Source organism: Microtus oregoni, unplaced genomic scaffold (genome assembly GCF_018167655.1).
Source record: "Microtus oregoni isolate MIOR12 unplaced genomic scaffold, Mior012 000037F_ref0000500, whole genome shotgun sequence".
NCBI classification, from domain to species: domain Eukaryota; kingdom Metazoa; phylum Chordata; class Mammalia; order Rodentia; family Cricetidae; genus Microtus; species Microtus oregoni.
The window spans coordinates 22,894,309-22,910,626 of record NW_024543096.1 but is presented as its reverse complement, the minus strand read 5'-3'; the positions used below and the strand labels follow the sequence as shown (position 1 = coordinate 22,910,626).

At 47.3% G+C, this 16,318-nt stretch overlaps 1 protein-coding gene across 3 annotated transcripts; it reads right to left on the bottom strand.

Annotated features, from left to right (window-relative positions):
• Nucleotides 1–830: 830 nt before the first annotated feature.
• On the bottom strand, nt 831–15,297 carry LOC121433260 (kelch-like protein 23). 3 transcript variants are annotated; one of them, XM_041631621.1, is made up of 4 exons: nt 15,172–15,297; nt 12,248–13,462; nt 8,854–9,006; nt 831–3,285 (listed from the first exon to the last, which is right to left on the bottom strand). In XM_041631621.1, exons 2-4 carry the CDS (start codon nt 13,458–13,460, stop codon nt 2,975–2,977), a joined length of 1,677 nt encoding a protein of 558 aa, XP_041487555.1. In that variant the 5' UTR covers nt 13,461–13,462; nt 15,172–15,297; the 3' UTR covers nt 831–2,974. The 3 variants fall into 3 exon arrangements, with proteins under 3 accessions (XP_041487555.1, XP_041487556.1, XP_041487554.1); XM_041631622.1 differs by lacking the exon at nt 15,172–15,297 and adding an exon at nt 14,607–14,814; XM_041631620.1 differs by lacking the exon at nt 15,172–15,297 and adding an exon at nt 14,271–14,557.
• Between the last annotated feature and the right edge of the window lie 1,021 nt (nt 15,298–16,318).

Here is a 16,318-nt window from a genome sequence, read left to right as displayed (position 1 = left end):
CTGCAGTGATTGCTGTACACTATTCACGTGTGCAGTACTGCAGTGACTACTGTACACTATACACGTGTGCAGTACTGCAGTGACTCCTACTGTACACTATACACGTGTGCAGTACTGCAATGACTACTGCACACTATACACGTGTGCAGTACTGCAGTGACTACTGTACACTATACACGTGTGCGGTACTGCAGTGACTACTGCACACTATACACGTGTGCGGTACTGCAGTGACTATTGTACACTATACACGTGTGCGGTACTGCAGTGACTACTGTACACTATACACGTGTGCGGTACTGCAGTGACTCCTACTGTACACTATACACGTGTGCAGTACTGCAGTGACTACTGTACACTATACACGTGTGCGGTACTGCAGTGACTCCTACTGTACACTATACACGTGTGCAGTACTGCAGTGACTACTGTACACTACACGTTTGCAGTACTGCAGTGACTGCTGTACACTATACACGTGTGCAGTGACTGCAATGACTCTACTGTACTATACACATGTGCGGTATTGCACACTCTACACAGTGACTGGCCATTGAGAGTACTGAAAACAAGACTAGAGGCCGCTTTTAGGCCCAGCAGGAGACTCACTGTCACAAAGGCATCTTGTGTAGAGAATTAAGGAATTCCCATTGAAGGTGGAGCTAAGCACCCACAGAATCCAGATGAGCTGGCAAAGGCAGGAAAGTGACTGATTTGTCCTCAGCAAAGCAAACTGTAAAACACTACTGGGCAATGCATTATTTTTCCAGCGTTAACTGTTCAATGTCCTTGAGGAAACAGTAAAATAGCCTACAATTAAAATGACAGATTTTAATGTTCTGTAATTTATTACATTGATTCAGACTGCTTAAACCCAGTTGGCTCAAACTTAAACAGTCTTCACCACAAATACAGTGACTTATTTATCTTTATTGAAAATACAAAGAAAAAATTCAATAAATTTCAAACCAGTCCGCATCTCCTCACACTAACACCTTGAGTTTATTGAGCACGTTACCTTCCGCATGCATAAAGGCTTTACAGTGGCAATCCTCATGCGAATCCCAGTTTGCACTGTGCTTCTCTGAGCACAGACACGTCACACTTCTACGGTCTTCCTCGTAGTGATTCTCATGGCTGTACACGCCATCATCTCATTAGCACACTTTCTTTAACATAGATTTCTTCACATTGTTGCTACTCGTTAGAATGCAGACATAAACATTCTCATGCATTTATATTTTCATCATTCTCTAGTTCAAAAATAATGGGAGCTCACAGGGCAGAGAACACTCACTTCCATTGTGTGTGTGTGTGTGTGTGTGTGTGTGTGTGTGTGTGTGTGTACGTGCATACATGTGGCACACACAGCACGCATGTGCAAGGCAGAGGACAGCTTTCGGGAGTCCATGCTCTCCTTCCACAGTGGGTTCTGAGAATTAGATGCAGGTCTCAGGCCTGCGGAGTGAGTACTCTGACCCACCGAGTCATCTCACTAGCCCCGTATGGTCACTTTTATGACTCTTTATAAAAAAAAAAAAAAAGTACCATATAGCAACTCCAAAGGGTTGTATCTATTTAAAATGCTATCTGACATAAGTATTAAATAGTCTTCTTAAAAGTTTTTTTTTAAATCAGAAGTAGTTTTATTTAAAGTAAAAAATAAGTATTATCTCTTAAAAAACAAAACAATAAACCCAACGTGCCATGGGGCAGATGATCCCACAGCTCACTCAGGTTTGGGTGAAGTAGTGCTCCCCTCCCCTTAAGTTATGGCACATGTAGAGGTGCCGACAGGCACACAGAGGAAGCTGGAAAGAGGGATATCTGGTCCAGAGGTCACCCAGGGCTCATCTGGCTTCAAAGGTTGAGGGGCTCTTGATCGAGACAGATCTGTGTCTCAAAGTGCCAGTGTATATGGGCCAGGAAGCTCTAGTCACAGACGGGTTCAGAGAGTAAAGTCACAAAATCTGGTCAGGAGCAACGATGGCGAGTGAATGCAAAATCTTCTCGTCAGTGCATTTTCTACTACATCTCCACTGTGCTACATGCTTTCTGGCTGTGGGCTCCAACTTTATATGCAGACATTTAACTATAAAGAGGATTTTCCAGCATGCTTAAGCCAGACGCCTAAACTAGCAATTTACACCTAAGCTAAAAACTAAATACGGCCCTTAGCATCAGCAAATATTTGATTATTTTCTTTCAGTTTACAACTCTTTTAAATTGCGTTGTAAACTCTTTGAACAATCTTTTGTACAGTGTTTAGTACAGCTCCGATAGTAAATAGAATACTAGCAATAAGTTATATACACTGCAAAGGGAAAAGACCGTAAGCAAATCCACACTCTGAGGAATTCTAAAGGGAAACATTTTAAAGTGTTGGTTTTGTAGAGGTAGAGAAGGTTCCCTCTTTACATTCCAAATTCCTGCCAGCTGGAGGCCTGTACTATACACAGGTACCTCATAGGCTTTTAAAGACTTGTTCTTACTGTAGCCTTGGCTGATCTCGAACTTGCTGTGTAGACCAGGCTGGCCCTGATGTCCTTGAACTCAGAGATCCATCTGCCCCTGCCTCCCAAGTGCTGGGACTAAAGGCATGCGCCACCACACCAGCTATATGGTAGGTTCTTAACAGACATTCCTAACACGGCATGGATGATTCTGACTTATACCCAGTGTGGATGCTACCAGGAAGAGAAGACTCATTACAAAGGTGTCCCACCTTTACTGAGTGTCAGATACCCCAGAGATTCTAGGAGGGGATAGCTCTCTTAATTGAACTGTATACACACATACATAACATTTATCTTATGTTATTCCCATACATCACTGGATCTGGGAATCGTGCAGGGTTAGAATTAAAATTTTCCAATGCCCTAGCATGTGCCAAACCGTAGTAACAAGGCACCCCAAACTCTGCACTCCTTCTACTGTGCCCCAAGTGATGACCTGATTAGGCCCGGGGACTCAATCAGACATTATACACACAAACACATCCATGAGACCGCATAGCACTGGGGAGATTGCCCACTATTTCCCACTTATTAAGATCTGGGTCGTATTTCTCAATGCTCTGGAGATACGTCCCCTTCGAGTAGGAGTACCCGCCGGTGACGTAGATGCATCCGTTCATGATGACGGCCCCGCACTCCATCCTCCTCTCCATCATGGGCGCTGTCTCTCGCCACTCGTTTTGCTCTGGGTCGTAGCACTCTGTAATGGTGGTCTGCCCACCAACTAAATACAGCTTGTTTTCAAACGGAACTGAGCACAGTCCGTATTCTTTTTGGAAGGAAAAAAAAAGAAAAGAGCAAAATTTTAATTCTGCTAACAAAAGAGCTACCATACTTTGGGTATACTCTGCAATCTAGAACACAAGAATAGGGACATGGTGACATTTTGATTCTGTCACCCTCTTTTGTACAATGAGGCTTAAAATTCAACCCCTGACAACTGACTCAGATGCTTGTTCCCACTGCTGGGCCATTAGCTCCCGGGGAATAATCACCATTGATGCTGATTCCTAAAACGGCTCTGCGTGATGACAAGAAGCCCACCCCTCGCACCACCGTCTTTCTGGGAACCGTCCAGCATATGGGGCTCTTCGTTGACATTCATCGTCACTCTTGACAGCTGTCACCTTTCTAGATGACAGCAGCAGAGTCCCCCTGACGAACACGATACTAGGTAACTGGTGTAGGTTTCCCAAGGTCTCCGCAACCCTGCGACCAAGGACAGACTGCCTGAAGTGTCAGCTACCCCTTGCTTCAGAGGATAGCCAAGCTAGCTTCCCTCACACTGCAGTCTAGCCAGGGACACAGGTGAGAAAAGCAGACGTCCAAGCACTGGGGTTCATAGCTATCATACTCGGCCATCACGAAAGACGGCCCCCAGCAGAAGGTTGCTGTGGGGATCTGGGCCCTGTGGGAACTACCTCACCTAGACCATCACAGAGTTTTCATTTCTTTTCTCTCCTTCTGCTGGCTCTTCTAAATACCATGATATGAGGCAGGCCAGGGGCAGGAAAAACAACACACAAGTGCTTCAGTCTGGGATGTGAGCAGAATTGGAAGCACTGTGGTAAGGTGGAAGGCATAAGCCTCAGCTAACCAGGGCAGCTACTCCCTGGCTTTCATCGCTGCTGCCAGGAGGGAATACTGTCACGCTGCCAGAACTTACCACTTTTTTTTTAAAAAGGCCCCAAACCACGATTTTTGTTTGGAATCTTCTGAATTTTAAATTTTGGTAACAAGCCAATCAAAAATAGCTTAAGCACTGTGGCAGCCAAAAACATCATACCGTGCAAGGTGCTAATTAGTGTCTTTAAAAATTATCTCATCAGGAAAAGTTTAATATAAATGAAAACTTTACAACTACAACTGTACATTTCTATTGACTTATACTATATTGGGGGGGGGGCTGAATTTCAATTTCATGTGTCTTCTAACACTAGGCTTAAGTAATATTGCCTTTTAGACTCTTTTTCAAGTATCTAATAAACCCTATGCAACTCATTGACTTTATGGGACACTTATTCTTTTATTTTTTAAATTAATTTTTACTTTGTGTCTATGTGTGTTTGCATATATGTACATATGTGGACTTTGTGCATGGCTGGAGCCCACAGAGGCCAACATATGGGTACTGAACCTAGGTCCTCTGCAAGGGCAGCCAGCACTTTTACTTAATCTCTGAGCCAGCTCTCCAGCCCTAGGACACTTACTTTTAAAGTGGTCCCTGTTTGGTCGGAAGCATCACCCCAGCTCCCTAACACCCCTTAAACAAAAAGTCTGGATTGTTTGCCTGGGGGCTTCACCCCAACTCCATTTCAAGTCCCACTCCCCAGGGAGTTGCCTTAGTCCAAACTTCACCTCCAAGAAAGCCCAGCAAATGGTAACCCCTCCCCAGGGAAGGTCAAGACCTCTCCCACAGGCTACTTAAACTGCCCCCAGAGAATGACCACGTGGTCTCCCGGCTTTGCATGGTCTCCCCCCTCTCTTTCCTTCCCTCGCCATGTTTTCCCTGGGCCACCTGGGAGCATTGCATTAAACATGGGCATCTTTTATTTGGTTTAATTTGGTATAATTAGAATTATTTGTGTCAGTGGAAAGGCTTATCTTAAGAAAAACTTTACAATCCCCGTCTCATGCACATTAAATATATTAATGTAAACAACTGTTTTCTAATTGTTTTGTTGTTGTTCATTCTATTTTTTTCTAAATTGGTGGGGGTTCGTTTTATTTTGTTATTTTCAAGACAGGGTTTCTTTTTGTAGCTCTTGACTGTTTCTGAACTATCTCTGTTGACCAGGCTAGGCTGGAACTCAAGAGATACACCAGCTTTAGCCTCCTGAGTGCTGGGATTAAAGGTTTGCACCACCGCTGCCTTTTTTTCTAAATTGTAAATCTGATTTTTCAAATATTGCGTTTCAGAAGGACAAGTGTGACCACAAAATAAACAGATTAATATGGGACTCAGGATTTAACATGACGTTTAAAATGGGGCAATGTTGGAGAACATGGGCCCTAGGCAGGCTACTTGGGCTAAACCTCATTTCTAACAAACATCAGATGGCTGACTTTGAGTAATATATTTAATGTCACCACTTCAACCACCTGTTAAACCAGTTAGCAACAGTATCACCCTAACTCACAGGATTCCTATAAGGTTTAAATATGGCTGTGTGCTGGGAAGATGGCTCAGTGCCAGCATGTGAATTCTGGCCATGTGTGGTGATCTGAAAGAAAATGGCCCCCAAAGGGAGTGGCACTATTAGGAGGAAGTGTGTCACTGTGGGGGTGGGCTTTGATGTGTCTTTTGCTCAAGGTTCCCTCTTTGGGACGGACAGTTGACTTCCTGTTACCTGCAAGATGTAGGACTCTCAGCTTCAGCACCACATCTGCCTGCATGCTGCCATGCTCCCTGCCATAATAATGGCCTGACCCTCTGAAGCTGTAAGTGAGCCACCCTAATTAAATGTTTTCCTTATAAGACTTGCTGTGGTCATGGTGTCTCTTCACAGCAATAAAAACTCTAACTAAGACACTATGTATGAGGACCAGAGTTCAGAACTCTAGAACCCCAAATACAACCCCTAAACCCTAACCCTGCAGGGGGCAGAGAGAAGGGGATCCCCAGCAACAGCTAGACTAACCTAAATCGTGAGCTCTGGGTTCACTGGGAGACCCTACCTCAAAATATAGTGGAGAGCAGCCAAGGAGACAATATCCATCTCAGGCCTTCACATGCAAATTCAGTGTGCTTGTGCAGAGTGTGGACACACATACCCCACACACGAGCATTTACTCCACACACATACCCCACACACAAGCATGTACACCACACACAGGTGGACACACATACCCCACACACGAGCATGTACACCACACACAGTGTGGACACACATACGCCACACACGAGCATGTACACCACACACAGTGTGGACACACATACCTCACACACGAGCATGTACTCCACACACATACCCCACACATGAGCATGTACACCACACACAGTGTGGACACGCATACCCCACACACGAGCATGTACACCACACAGTGTGGACACACATACCCCACACACGAGCATGTACACCACACAGTGTGGACACACATACCCCACACATGAGCATGTACACCACACAGTGTGGACACACATACCCCACACATGAGCATGTACACCACACACAGTGTGGACACACATACCCCACACATGAGCATGTACACCACACACAGTGTGGACACACATACCCCACACATGAGCATGTACACCACACACAGTGTGGACACACATACCTCACACACGAGCATTTACTCCACACACATACCCCACACACGAGCATGTACACCACACACAGTGTGGACACACATACCCCACACACAAGCATGTACACCACACACAGTGTGGACACACATACCCCACACACGAACATGTACACCACACACAGTGTGGACACACATACCCCACACACAAGCATGTACACCACACCACACACAGCAAATAAATAAATATATAGTGCTATGGTTTGAATATGGGTAGTGTCCCCCAAGGGACTATACATAAAGACAGTCCCTTGGACATTGATATTGGGAGGTGCTATGGATTATAAAAAGTGGGGGCTTTATGGGGGTTCCTGAAGAGTACTATTTGACTCTGGCTACCCCTCTCTCTGAGGTAACTACCTACTTTAACAAGGTCTCATCTGAGACCAGACCAAAGTGGCTCCCAGTCTTGGAAAAGAACCTCACACTGTGAACTAAACAAACCTTTTCTAACTAAGTTGCCTCAGGCATTGCAATATTGTAAAGTTGACAAGCATAAAGAGATTAATACATGGGAAATTATTGAAATAGCGTGCCTAGTCAATCCGAGTAAACATTAGCCATTGCTCAGAATGCCCTACTATTATCACTTTTCATTATGATTTCATTGTTCACAACAGAAAGTGATGGAGTATTATCTAGACTAGACAATATGTCTGGACTACTAAGACCAATGTCAGAGCCAGGATGTCAGCATCCACAGAAGCGGCACCAGACGCAGGAGAGATGCGGGAGCAGCTGCATGGGATGACAGCAAGAGAGGCTGCTCCACTAAGCTGAAGCTGGTTACTCAGGGATCACATCGCAGATGATGGAATCGAGACTGGCAGAGGGCGGGTCCTGGGCCACCGCTTTTCAAGATGTGATTGTGGAAAAGTTATCTAAGATACAGACCCCCCATTTCCAAATATGAGAGTCAATGACAGACAATACCTATGCACACAGTTTCAATGAGAATGGAAGACAGTGATGCATATGAAGGGCTTAGACACTCCCTAACCTACACAGTGTGTACTCAGTGGTGTTAGCTACTGCTGTTAGTCACAGGTATCTCAAGCGTGCAGATTTTAATTTCCCTCTACAGTGACCCCTGGAGAGCCTGATGCTCTGCAGAAAAAAGTGGTTCAAAATAGTAAGGTGACGTGATATGAGTTCCTCCAAATGCAAACTCTTAAACACATGGCATAACTGTAACAGTCTGAAATATTCTCTTTTCCACAGTGGGGCTGAACCAGGGCCTAACCCATGCTAACCGCAAGTTCTTATCCCTGGACTCTACGACAGCGAAAAGGAGCCAAGGACCTAGCTCGGTGGATAAAGCGCTTGACATCCAAGTGTGAGGCCCTGAGTTCAGACCTCCAGTGCTCGTGTCAAATGCTGGGCTTAACGAGGCGTGCCTAAAATCCCAGCAAGGGAACGCGGAGACAGGACAACCTAGGGACTTGCCAGACAGCCAGTCCAGCCAAGTAGGTAAGCTCCAGGTTCAGAGAGCAACCCTGTCTCAAAAGATAAGGTGGTGAGACAACCAACCAATACACCTGAGGCCTTCTTCTAGCCTACACGCACACGCATGCACACACACACACACACACACACATCACAGAAGCAAGGCATCTCCTTTGATAGACAATACTTTCCTATATGACTGTTAAGGAAGCACACAGACAGGGCTCTGCATGTCTAGGAGCAAGTGTTTGATAGTCCCGGAATGCAGAGCAAGCATGCTTCTAAAAGAGAAGAAACACTTGTCCAACTTTAACCTCTATGCACTGGCCCGGCAATCCTAAAGACCAGAGTTATATACTTGAAAAAGGATTCTTGGGCTGGAGAGATGGCTCAGTGGTTAAGAGCATTGCCTGTTCTTCCAAAGGTCCTGAGTTCAATTCCCAGCAACCACATGGTGGCTCACAACCATCTGTAAAGAGGTCTGGCGCCCTCTTTCTGGCCTTCAGGCATACACACAGAGACAGAATATTGTATACATAATAAATAAATATTAAAAAAATTTTGGAAAAAGGATTCTGATTACCTGGGTGTGGGCTAGCGGTAATGAGGCTCCATTCATTGATGTCTGAATTGTAGCTCTGCACCTTGTCATAGGTGCAGCTTCCTCGGTAGCCACAGTGGCCGCCAATGACATAGATGACTTCATGCAGGACACAGGCGGTAGCATTTCCCACACCTGTACGTCAATTAAAACCACATCTTAGATTGTTCATGCTTTTCTGAAAGGAATACCAACCTTTTGTTATTGTCTTTGTCATTAGGGAAGATAAATGCAAAAGCACCGTGTTAGGTGCTGGGGGGTAAAAGTGAAAAAGGAAGGCTTCTTGGGCTCTCTCAGGAGTACAAACAATTAGAACATAGTTAGAGGAGGGGGAAATACCATAGAGAGAGAGATGCTAACACTATTTGTCAGATCTAAGAGACATTGCTTTGGACTGGAGAAATCACAGCACGGGGGACGTGATTTGCCCTGGGCCTGGTGGTTAGGACTCCGGCCAGCAGAGGAAGGCGAAGCTGCTGTGCGCAGAGCAAAGCCCCACAGAGGCACATCAGGCAGCGCCGAGTAGGCGGGCACACGAGAATTTAGGACAGAACGTAAGTTAACGCTAGTCTGGGCTATATTCGGCAGGACATTTCAGGTTTATAAACAGGCAGGAGGAGAATGAAAAGGAAGGAGAGGGCTCAGAAAGATGCAGGTACAAGCTCCCATAAGGATGAGCCAGTGCTTTGGGTGTGAAGGGAAGGGCAGGGGTGAGAGATGGGTCAAGCGGATAGGCTTCAATGACAAGACAAACCAGGCTGGTTCTAAGTCCTTAACTGGGAAAACTTGGAGACTCTGAAGCCACAGAAAAATGAGGAAGCGAAAACAGGTTGGGCCAGGCAAGAAGGGAGGCTCATTTTCATTGACAGCACACGGTTTTCAGCCTTTCAGCCAACTTTGACTAACACTGTTAATGTGCCTGGTGCATCTCTTTGTTGATCTCTACCTCAGAGGAACAGTGGGTTTACAAGCAAGGTAGTTATGAAAAAGAAAGACCTGGGGTTCCCAAAGAAGCCAATTTCTCCTCTGTATATCCCTAAATGCCCCCCCAAAGGAAATGAAACCGAAATTTGACTCTACTCAAATACAGTTTACCTAACCAGAAAAGGTGTTACTTAACTTCAGAATGCAAGTAAAACCAACTGAGAAAACATAATATTATTCTTTCTACTGGAAAATGGGAAAGTAAATTTTTGGCAATAGCCTACCCATCAGAATAGGTCAAACAAAGTTGCAGGAGCTGAAGCTGAGTGCTACCCTTCCCTGGGTCACCTAGGCAGAAACCAAGTTTTCAAATGGAAGTCAATACACCTCTGCTCCTGTCTGCGGCTCACACTCGTAATCCCAGCAGCTGCGAGGGTGAGGCCAGAAGACGGTGGAGTTGAGGACAGCCTGGGCTACATAGCAAGACACTGTATCAAAAAAAAAAAAAGAATCTCTTGAATCTCTATGATTTCAAAAGCCAGCTGGCATTTGGGGAAGGATGGTAGAATATGGAGATTTCCCATACCACTAAGGGTAAAAGCACAGGGCTTTCCTTCCCAACAGCTACACAGGGCTAGTACCCCACCCCACCTTCAGCAAGCAATTTCAAATATAATAACTCTTCAGATTTTCAATAGAGTAACAAATTTCCATCCTCAAAGATATATTATCTATAAAACCTGTGAGTTGCTACCATTGAGAAATAAAAATAGTGAAACCTGCAGGTTTACAACTGCTGCTATGGACTTGAACCTGGCTTGTTTCTTCTGTGGCAGAGGAGTCTGAATGGCCAGGATCAGCCTCTCAATCAGTAAACCCTAGGTACATTCAGGTAAAGCCAAAACCTAGACAGGGGCAGGCTCTCTGCTATTTTCTCCCCTCGGCCCCCACACACATGCGGCTGCCTGTGAAAAGCAGGCCCAGTACCAAGGCTTCCCGAGTGCAGCCCTCTGCTCCCAGTGGACTATATGCACACGGACCTTCAGCTTTCTCAAGAACCCCAGCTAGCTGATGCTGCTCTCCCTGTCAGACAGATGGCAAACCTGGGCAGAGGGGCCGAATCACTCGCCCAAGTTCGGCAGAGAAAGTCAGAGCTGGGACCCAGGCAGTTTGACTTCAGAGGCAGTGTGTGATCACAAGGCCATCTGCCTCTAAGCTTCCGGCTTGTCATCCAAGAATCACATCAGGTCAATTTCTGGTTCGGGTCACATTCCCACACCCTCACCAGTGTTAAAAAAGCAACAGAAAGGCCTGGGAAGAAACATTCGGGACAAAATGACACTAGCTTGTTAAGAATCTACCAGCTGATTTTTTTTGTTTGTTTTGGTTCTTTTTAAGACCTTACCCCCCAGCCCTGGAGGGAAGAGGAGCTAGGCTAACTAATTTCAAAAACACAGTGTTTATCAGGCAGATCCTGGGATTCAGTGTGCTTGGCTCTGTGGCCACGGGAAGTAAGACAACTTCGTCTCTGTCCTTTCTTTATTTGGAAAGAAGCCTGCATCCCAAAAGCACAGTTGTGTGTCTCTGGTTCTCAGGGAAATGTACAATGTTACATTCTGAAGGGATTAGCCTTACAAAGTTTTAGTAAGAGACCTCATAGATCAGCATATTCTAAGAGAGAAAAGCTGGCTATTGAAAGGTGGATGGATACCAGATGTGGCGGTGCACACCTTTAATCCCAGCACTTGGGACACAGAGGCGGGATCTCTGAATCTGAGGCCAGCTTGGTGTATATAGCAAGTTCCAGGCCAGCCATGGCTACATAGTGAGACCTTGTCTCAAAAAATAAGATAAAATAAAAACAAAGCAGAATTGAAAAAACATTTTAAGAGCAAATAAAAAGGAAAACCATGAATTAACAAAACTAGTCAGGTCAGTCTGAACTGGATATAAATTAGGACTAGGGTAAGATCTAGAAGGATGATGAAAGGTGGAGCGTGAATTATACTATTTCCTTACTCACACTAAAACGCTTTACGCCATTTCATCAAAAAAAACCTTTAAAGATGGCATCTTACATAGGCCAGGCTGGCCTTGAACTCACTACCTAGGACTTCTGATTGTCTTGTCTTTGCTTCCTGAGTGCTGGGACTATAGGCCTGAGCCACCAAGCCAGTTTAAGTGGTGCTGGGGATGAAACCCAGACTCAGTGGGTGTGGAAGGCAGGCACTCTACTGACAATTTTTGGTGCAGTTTTCTTTAAGTCCAGACAAGCTGGGGACTGTTTTTACCCAGACAATGCTGGGCCGAATTGCTTGTGTAATCTCCTGCTGTAGTTCCTCTGGAATCTCTCAGTGTTCTGCGTTCTTCCTAAGATTGCTTCCCAAGGAGGGCGGATGGCGGCCTGACCTCGTGCGTGTAAAACCCCGGGACCGGTCAAAGCTACACTTACCTTTAATCATGTTTGCGATAGGAAGCCACTTCTCTTTCAGCGGGTCATAGAACTCGGCTTCTTCTGCGGGAGCCCCTTTTCTGTAACCACCTAGAGCATAGACGCAGCCCCCTAGGGTGACTGCACAGTGGTAATACCTGGCATTGAGCATGGGCAAGCCTTCGGTCCACTCGTCACCCTCGCTGTTATAGATCCACACTGTGTCAAGCGCGTCTATGTTGTCTGTCCTGTACCCTCCGGTTACATAAATGTTGGGTCCTAAGCATGTGACACCGTAACTCTCCCTGGTATAATCTGGTATTTCTGCTCCCTGAATCCAAACATTTGTCAGAGGATCCCATATGTGAACCTCTGATAAGGGATGCCAGTAATAGCCTCCGATGATATACATGGTGGCTGTGGACCTCTGGGAAATCTCTCTATGCATGGGGTTCAAGGCATTGTAGATGAGGGAGCGTATCTTATTTTCAGTTAGCAGACAGCTTCTTTGAAGGCCTAAAGCTGTCTTTAGGTACACTGGATCTACATCTATGTTGATGTAGCTTAGCAGATTGCACAGGCATTCGATTCGATTCTCTACATCATGAGCGGTCCACTTAATGACCGGCTCTATGACAGCTTCTTCCTTCCAGACGTTGAGATTCTTTCTGGACAAGATAAAGAGAAACTTTTCAAGGCTGATTTCCAGAAATTCTTCTTGCTGCCACACTTCCTTAAACCGCGAGCACAGGATTCTTCGCGATTCCTTCTCTAGTTCTGAACACACGTGAAATTCTGCAAAGGAGTGCATCCCGATACAGTTATCAATATCCAGGTGCCTAACCAAGAACTGCTCGCAAGCCTTCTTGACCGACAGGAACTGCAGCAGATCGGCTGCTTCGAGAAGACTTTGTACATTTCTTTTCGTTATCTCAATTTGGGAAGTATATGCATAATTTACAAGGCCTTCCAAGATGTCATGGTGGATGCCAAACAGTTTGATTTTACTTTTAAATTTTTCTTTCATGTCAGCTGTGAACATGGCCTTAAAATAATTGCTACAGGCAGCTAAAACGACTCGGTGACAGTGGAAGATTATGCCGGAAGGGCACTGAAGGGTTATATCAGTAAATAATCCATCCAAATAAAATGTTCTGAATGCATCCAGAAAATCGACTGGATGCGCTGAATCCTTGAAAAGATAAATGTAATCTTCTTGTCCTTTCAGAGCCATGGCTGCAATAGAGATAAACAAAAACGTTTTCAGTCTTGTGTGGTACCGCTAATAAATAACGTTAAATATTCCAATCATCAGACATTGATGACATCAGGCGTATTCCAAAACCAGACTGAATCCAGTCACCCAAACACCATATGCAAAATGTGCTGAACTATTTATACGATGGTCTATTTAAATTCAAGATAGCTCGGAGCCCTAAATGAGGCCCCTGGATTTTTCAGTTGTCCATTTGCTAAGAGATCCTTACTGCCCCCGGTCGCCCAATATCTGCAATCTGTGCCAGTCTGGCAGTTCCTCAGAGTTCACACTCCGCAGGCCAAGTGTCCGAGGGGGTCACCCCGCCGCAGCTCGGCCCCAACCCAGCGCTTCTCTCTCCGGTTCAAAGCACACCGAGATGCCACCAAGATGGAGAGACTCTCAGAAAAGGGATCCCTGCGCCCCGCCGCTGGCTGACAGCAGAAGAGCCGCTCGGCCCCGAGCTCGGCTCTCCAGCCCGCGCTTGCCTGGGCCCGGGCCGCGTTCCCGCCGGGAGAGCGCCTCGCCCCGGGGCCCCGCGCGAAGGTTCGACTCCGGGGCGTCGAGCGTCACCGTTGGCCGCTACCCACGGCCTCGTCCAGGCCGGGAGCGCAGGTGTAGACTACCTCCCCACCCCCTCCCCGGGACCCACGCGCCCGCCCTCCCACCCGGCCCCGCACGGCCATTGTCTGCGCTCCGCTGCGCGCGGGCTCGGGGGCGGCCTGGTCTCCCGCGCGGCCCGCTCGCCCCTCCGGCCGGCCCTTCCCGGGCTGCTCGGCTCCGACCTACCTCGCCGGCGGCAGGGGAGACGCGGACCCGGGCTAGCGACCGGCGGGGGTGGGGGCGCCTCCCGACCCACTGACCATCTTTGGAAACGCGCGGCGGGGCGCGGCGGAGGCCGCCTGCTAGTGCAGCTCCAGCCCACAAGGCGCTCCCGCTTCGGTGGCCCACGGCTCCCCGCCTCCGCCCGCAGCCCCCCGCAGCCCCCGCGCCGGCTCCCGCAGCAGGTGGGCCGCGTCCACGGGTCAGCCCCGCTCGGCTCGCGCGCTCACGCCCATTGCACCGCCCGCTCCAGGATAAACCCCGAGTCCCCAGTTGACGCCGGAGGGGAGTGGGCACGGGTACCTTCTCTCTCCCTGGAGACCTCCTGCCAGCCCAGGCCCGAGGGGTGCGGAGGAGAGAGCGCCCAGAGAGGGCGGCGAAACTAAGGTCTGGGATTAGGGCTGCCTTCAGATGCCACAAGTAGCCGCTTTCGCACAAACTCCATGCTGCCTCCAACAGAGCGCGCAGGAAGGAGCCTTGGGGCTGCTTAGCACACCAGGAGTTAACCTGGAAGCTTCCAGGAAAAGTGGGGGTAGCCTGGGTCAAGGCTTGAGTCCAGGCACCAAGATTCAAGCGGCTGTAAGGGGCAACCGCCAGTCTTCTGGTGATGTCCATTGTGCTACACTCGAAAGTCCACTTTCTTATTGCAACAAAAGATAAGAATCACATGCTTTTTTATCAGCAAGATTTTGAAGAATTTAGCAGCACCTCATAAGGCTGGGAACTGGTAATCGGGTTTGAAAGATGGTCCACGGCTGTCACCCTGGAAGGTCAGGGTGAACTAAGAGAACTGAGAGAACGCGAGAACTAAGGTGGTTCTTAGAGTATTGCAAGAATGAAAGAGTCTACAGACACATAATGGCCATACCTTACATGATGGGAGAACTCTGAACACATAAGCGCAGAAAACCGAGCCACAGCCTCTGCTGAAATTGCACCAGAACAGCCAGGAAGCCAACTTCTGTTTCTACCCCCCCACTTCCACTTCTGGACCAACCCGGGAAATATAAATATGTCAAAACGGACCACAGGCATTTGTAGCCCACCCCCGGCTTTCCCAGCCAACTCCCTCCAATCAGATTTCTAGGATGGCAGAGGTGGAGGCAGCTCTTGCCCCGCCTCTTTGCTTCTTCCTCTCCTTTTTCTTCTATTTTTATACACCCTTCTCTTGTCCCTGCCTGCTTTGAGCCTCTGGGAGGGACAAGTGATCATGATTGGCCCCCTTGCCAAGCAAGCTCTGAACAAATGCATGCTTGTTCTCCTTTGAGTGCTTTTAGTTTAATTCCACATCCTTGTGTTGATGCCGGGTACTGGCTGTGTAGGACCTCAAACCTCCACTCCAGATTTCGGAAATCTTCATTCTGTTGAAGAGCACCACGTGATATTTAGAAAAAATAAATTGGCCAGAGTCTGGCCAACGATTTAATACCACAGTAAGAAAGCAAAGGAGGCTTTGATTGGGGGCCTAAAGTTCACTGTCACTTACCTAGCACAGCCTCGAGCAAGCACGAGCATATGCGCACACACGCACACACTTGCGGGAGGGGGGCATATATATCTACTCACCTTTGCAGCGGTCTCTCCGGTTTTTGTCTGTGGTTTTGCCCTACTGGGAAATGAACCCGCAGTCTGTTTGATAAACCACCAAGTGAAGAGTAACTACTCTTGCAATATGTCCCAGGGTCTGTGTTTCTCTACGCAACAGACAGCCTTAGCTGTCCTGGAACTCACTCTGTAGACCAGGCTAGCCTCGAATTCACAGAGATCCACCTGCTTCTGCCTCCCAAGTGCTGGGACCAAAGGAAGGCGCCACCACCACCTGGCTGGGAAATAATTTTTTAAATTTTATTTGTGTGTGTGTGTGTACATCACGTGTGTGCAGAACCTACAGAAACCAGGAGACATTGTTAGATCCCGTACCACCAGAGTTACAGTGACCATGAGCTGCCATGAGACTACTTAGAACCAAACCCTGGCCCTCTGCAATTGCAACCAGTTCACTAACCCATGAACCC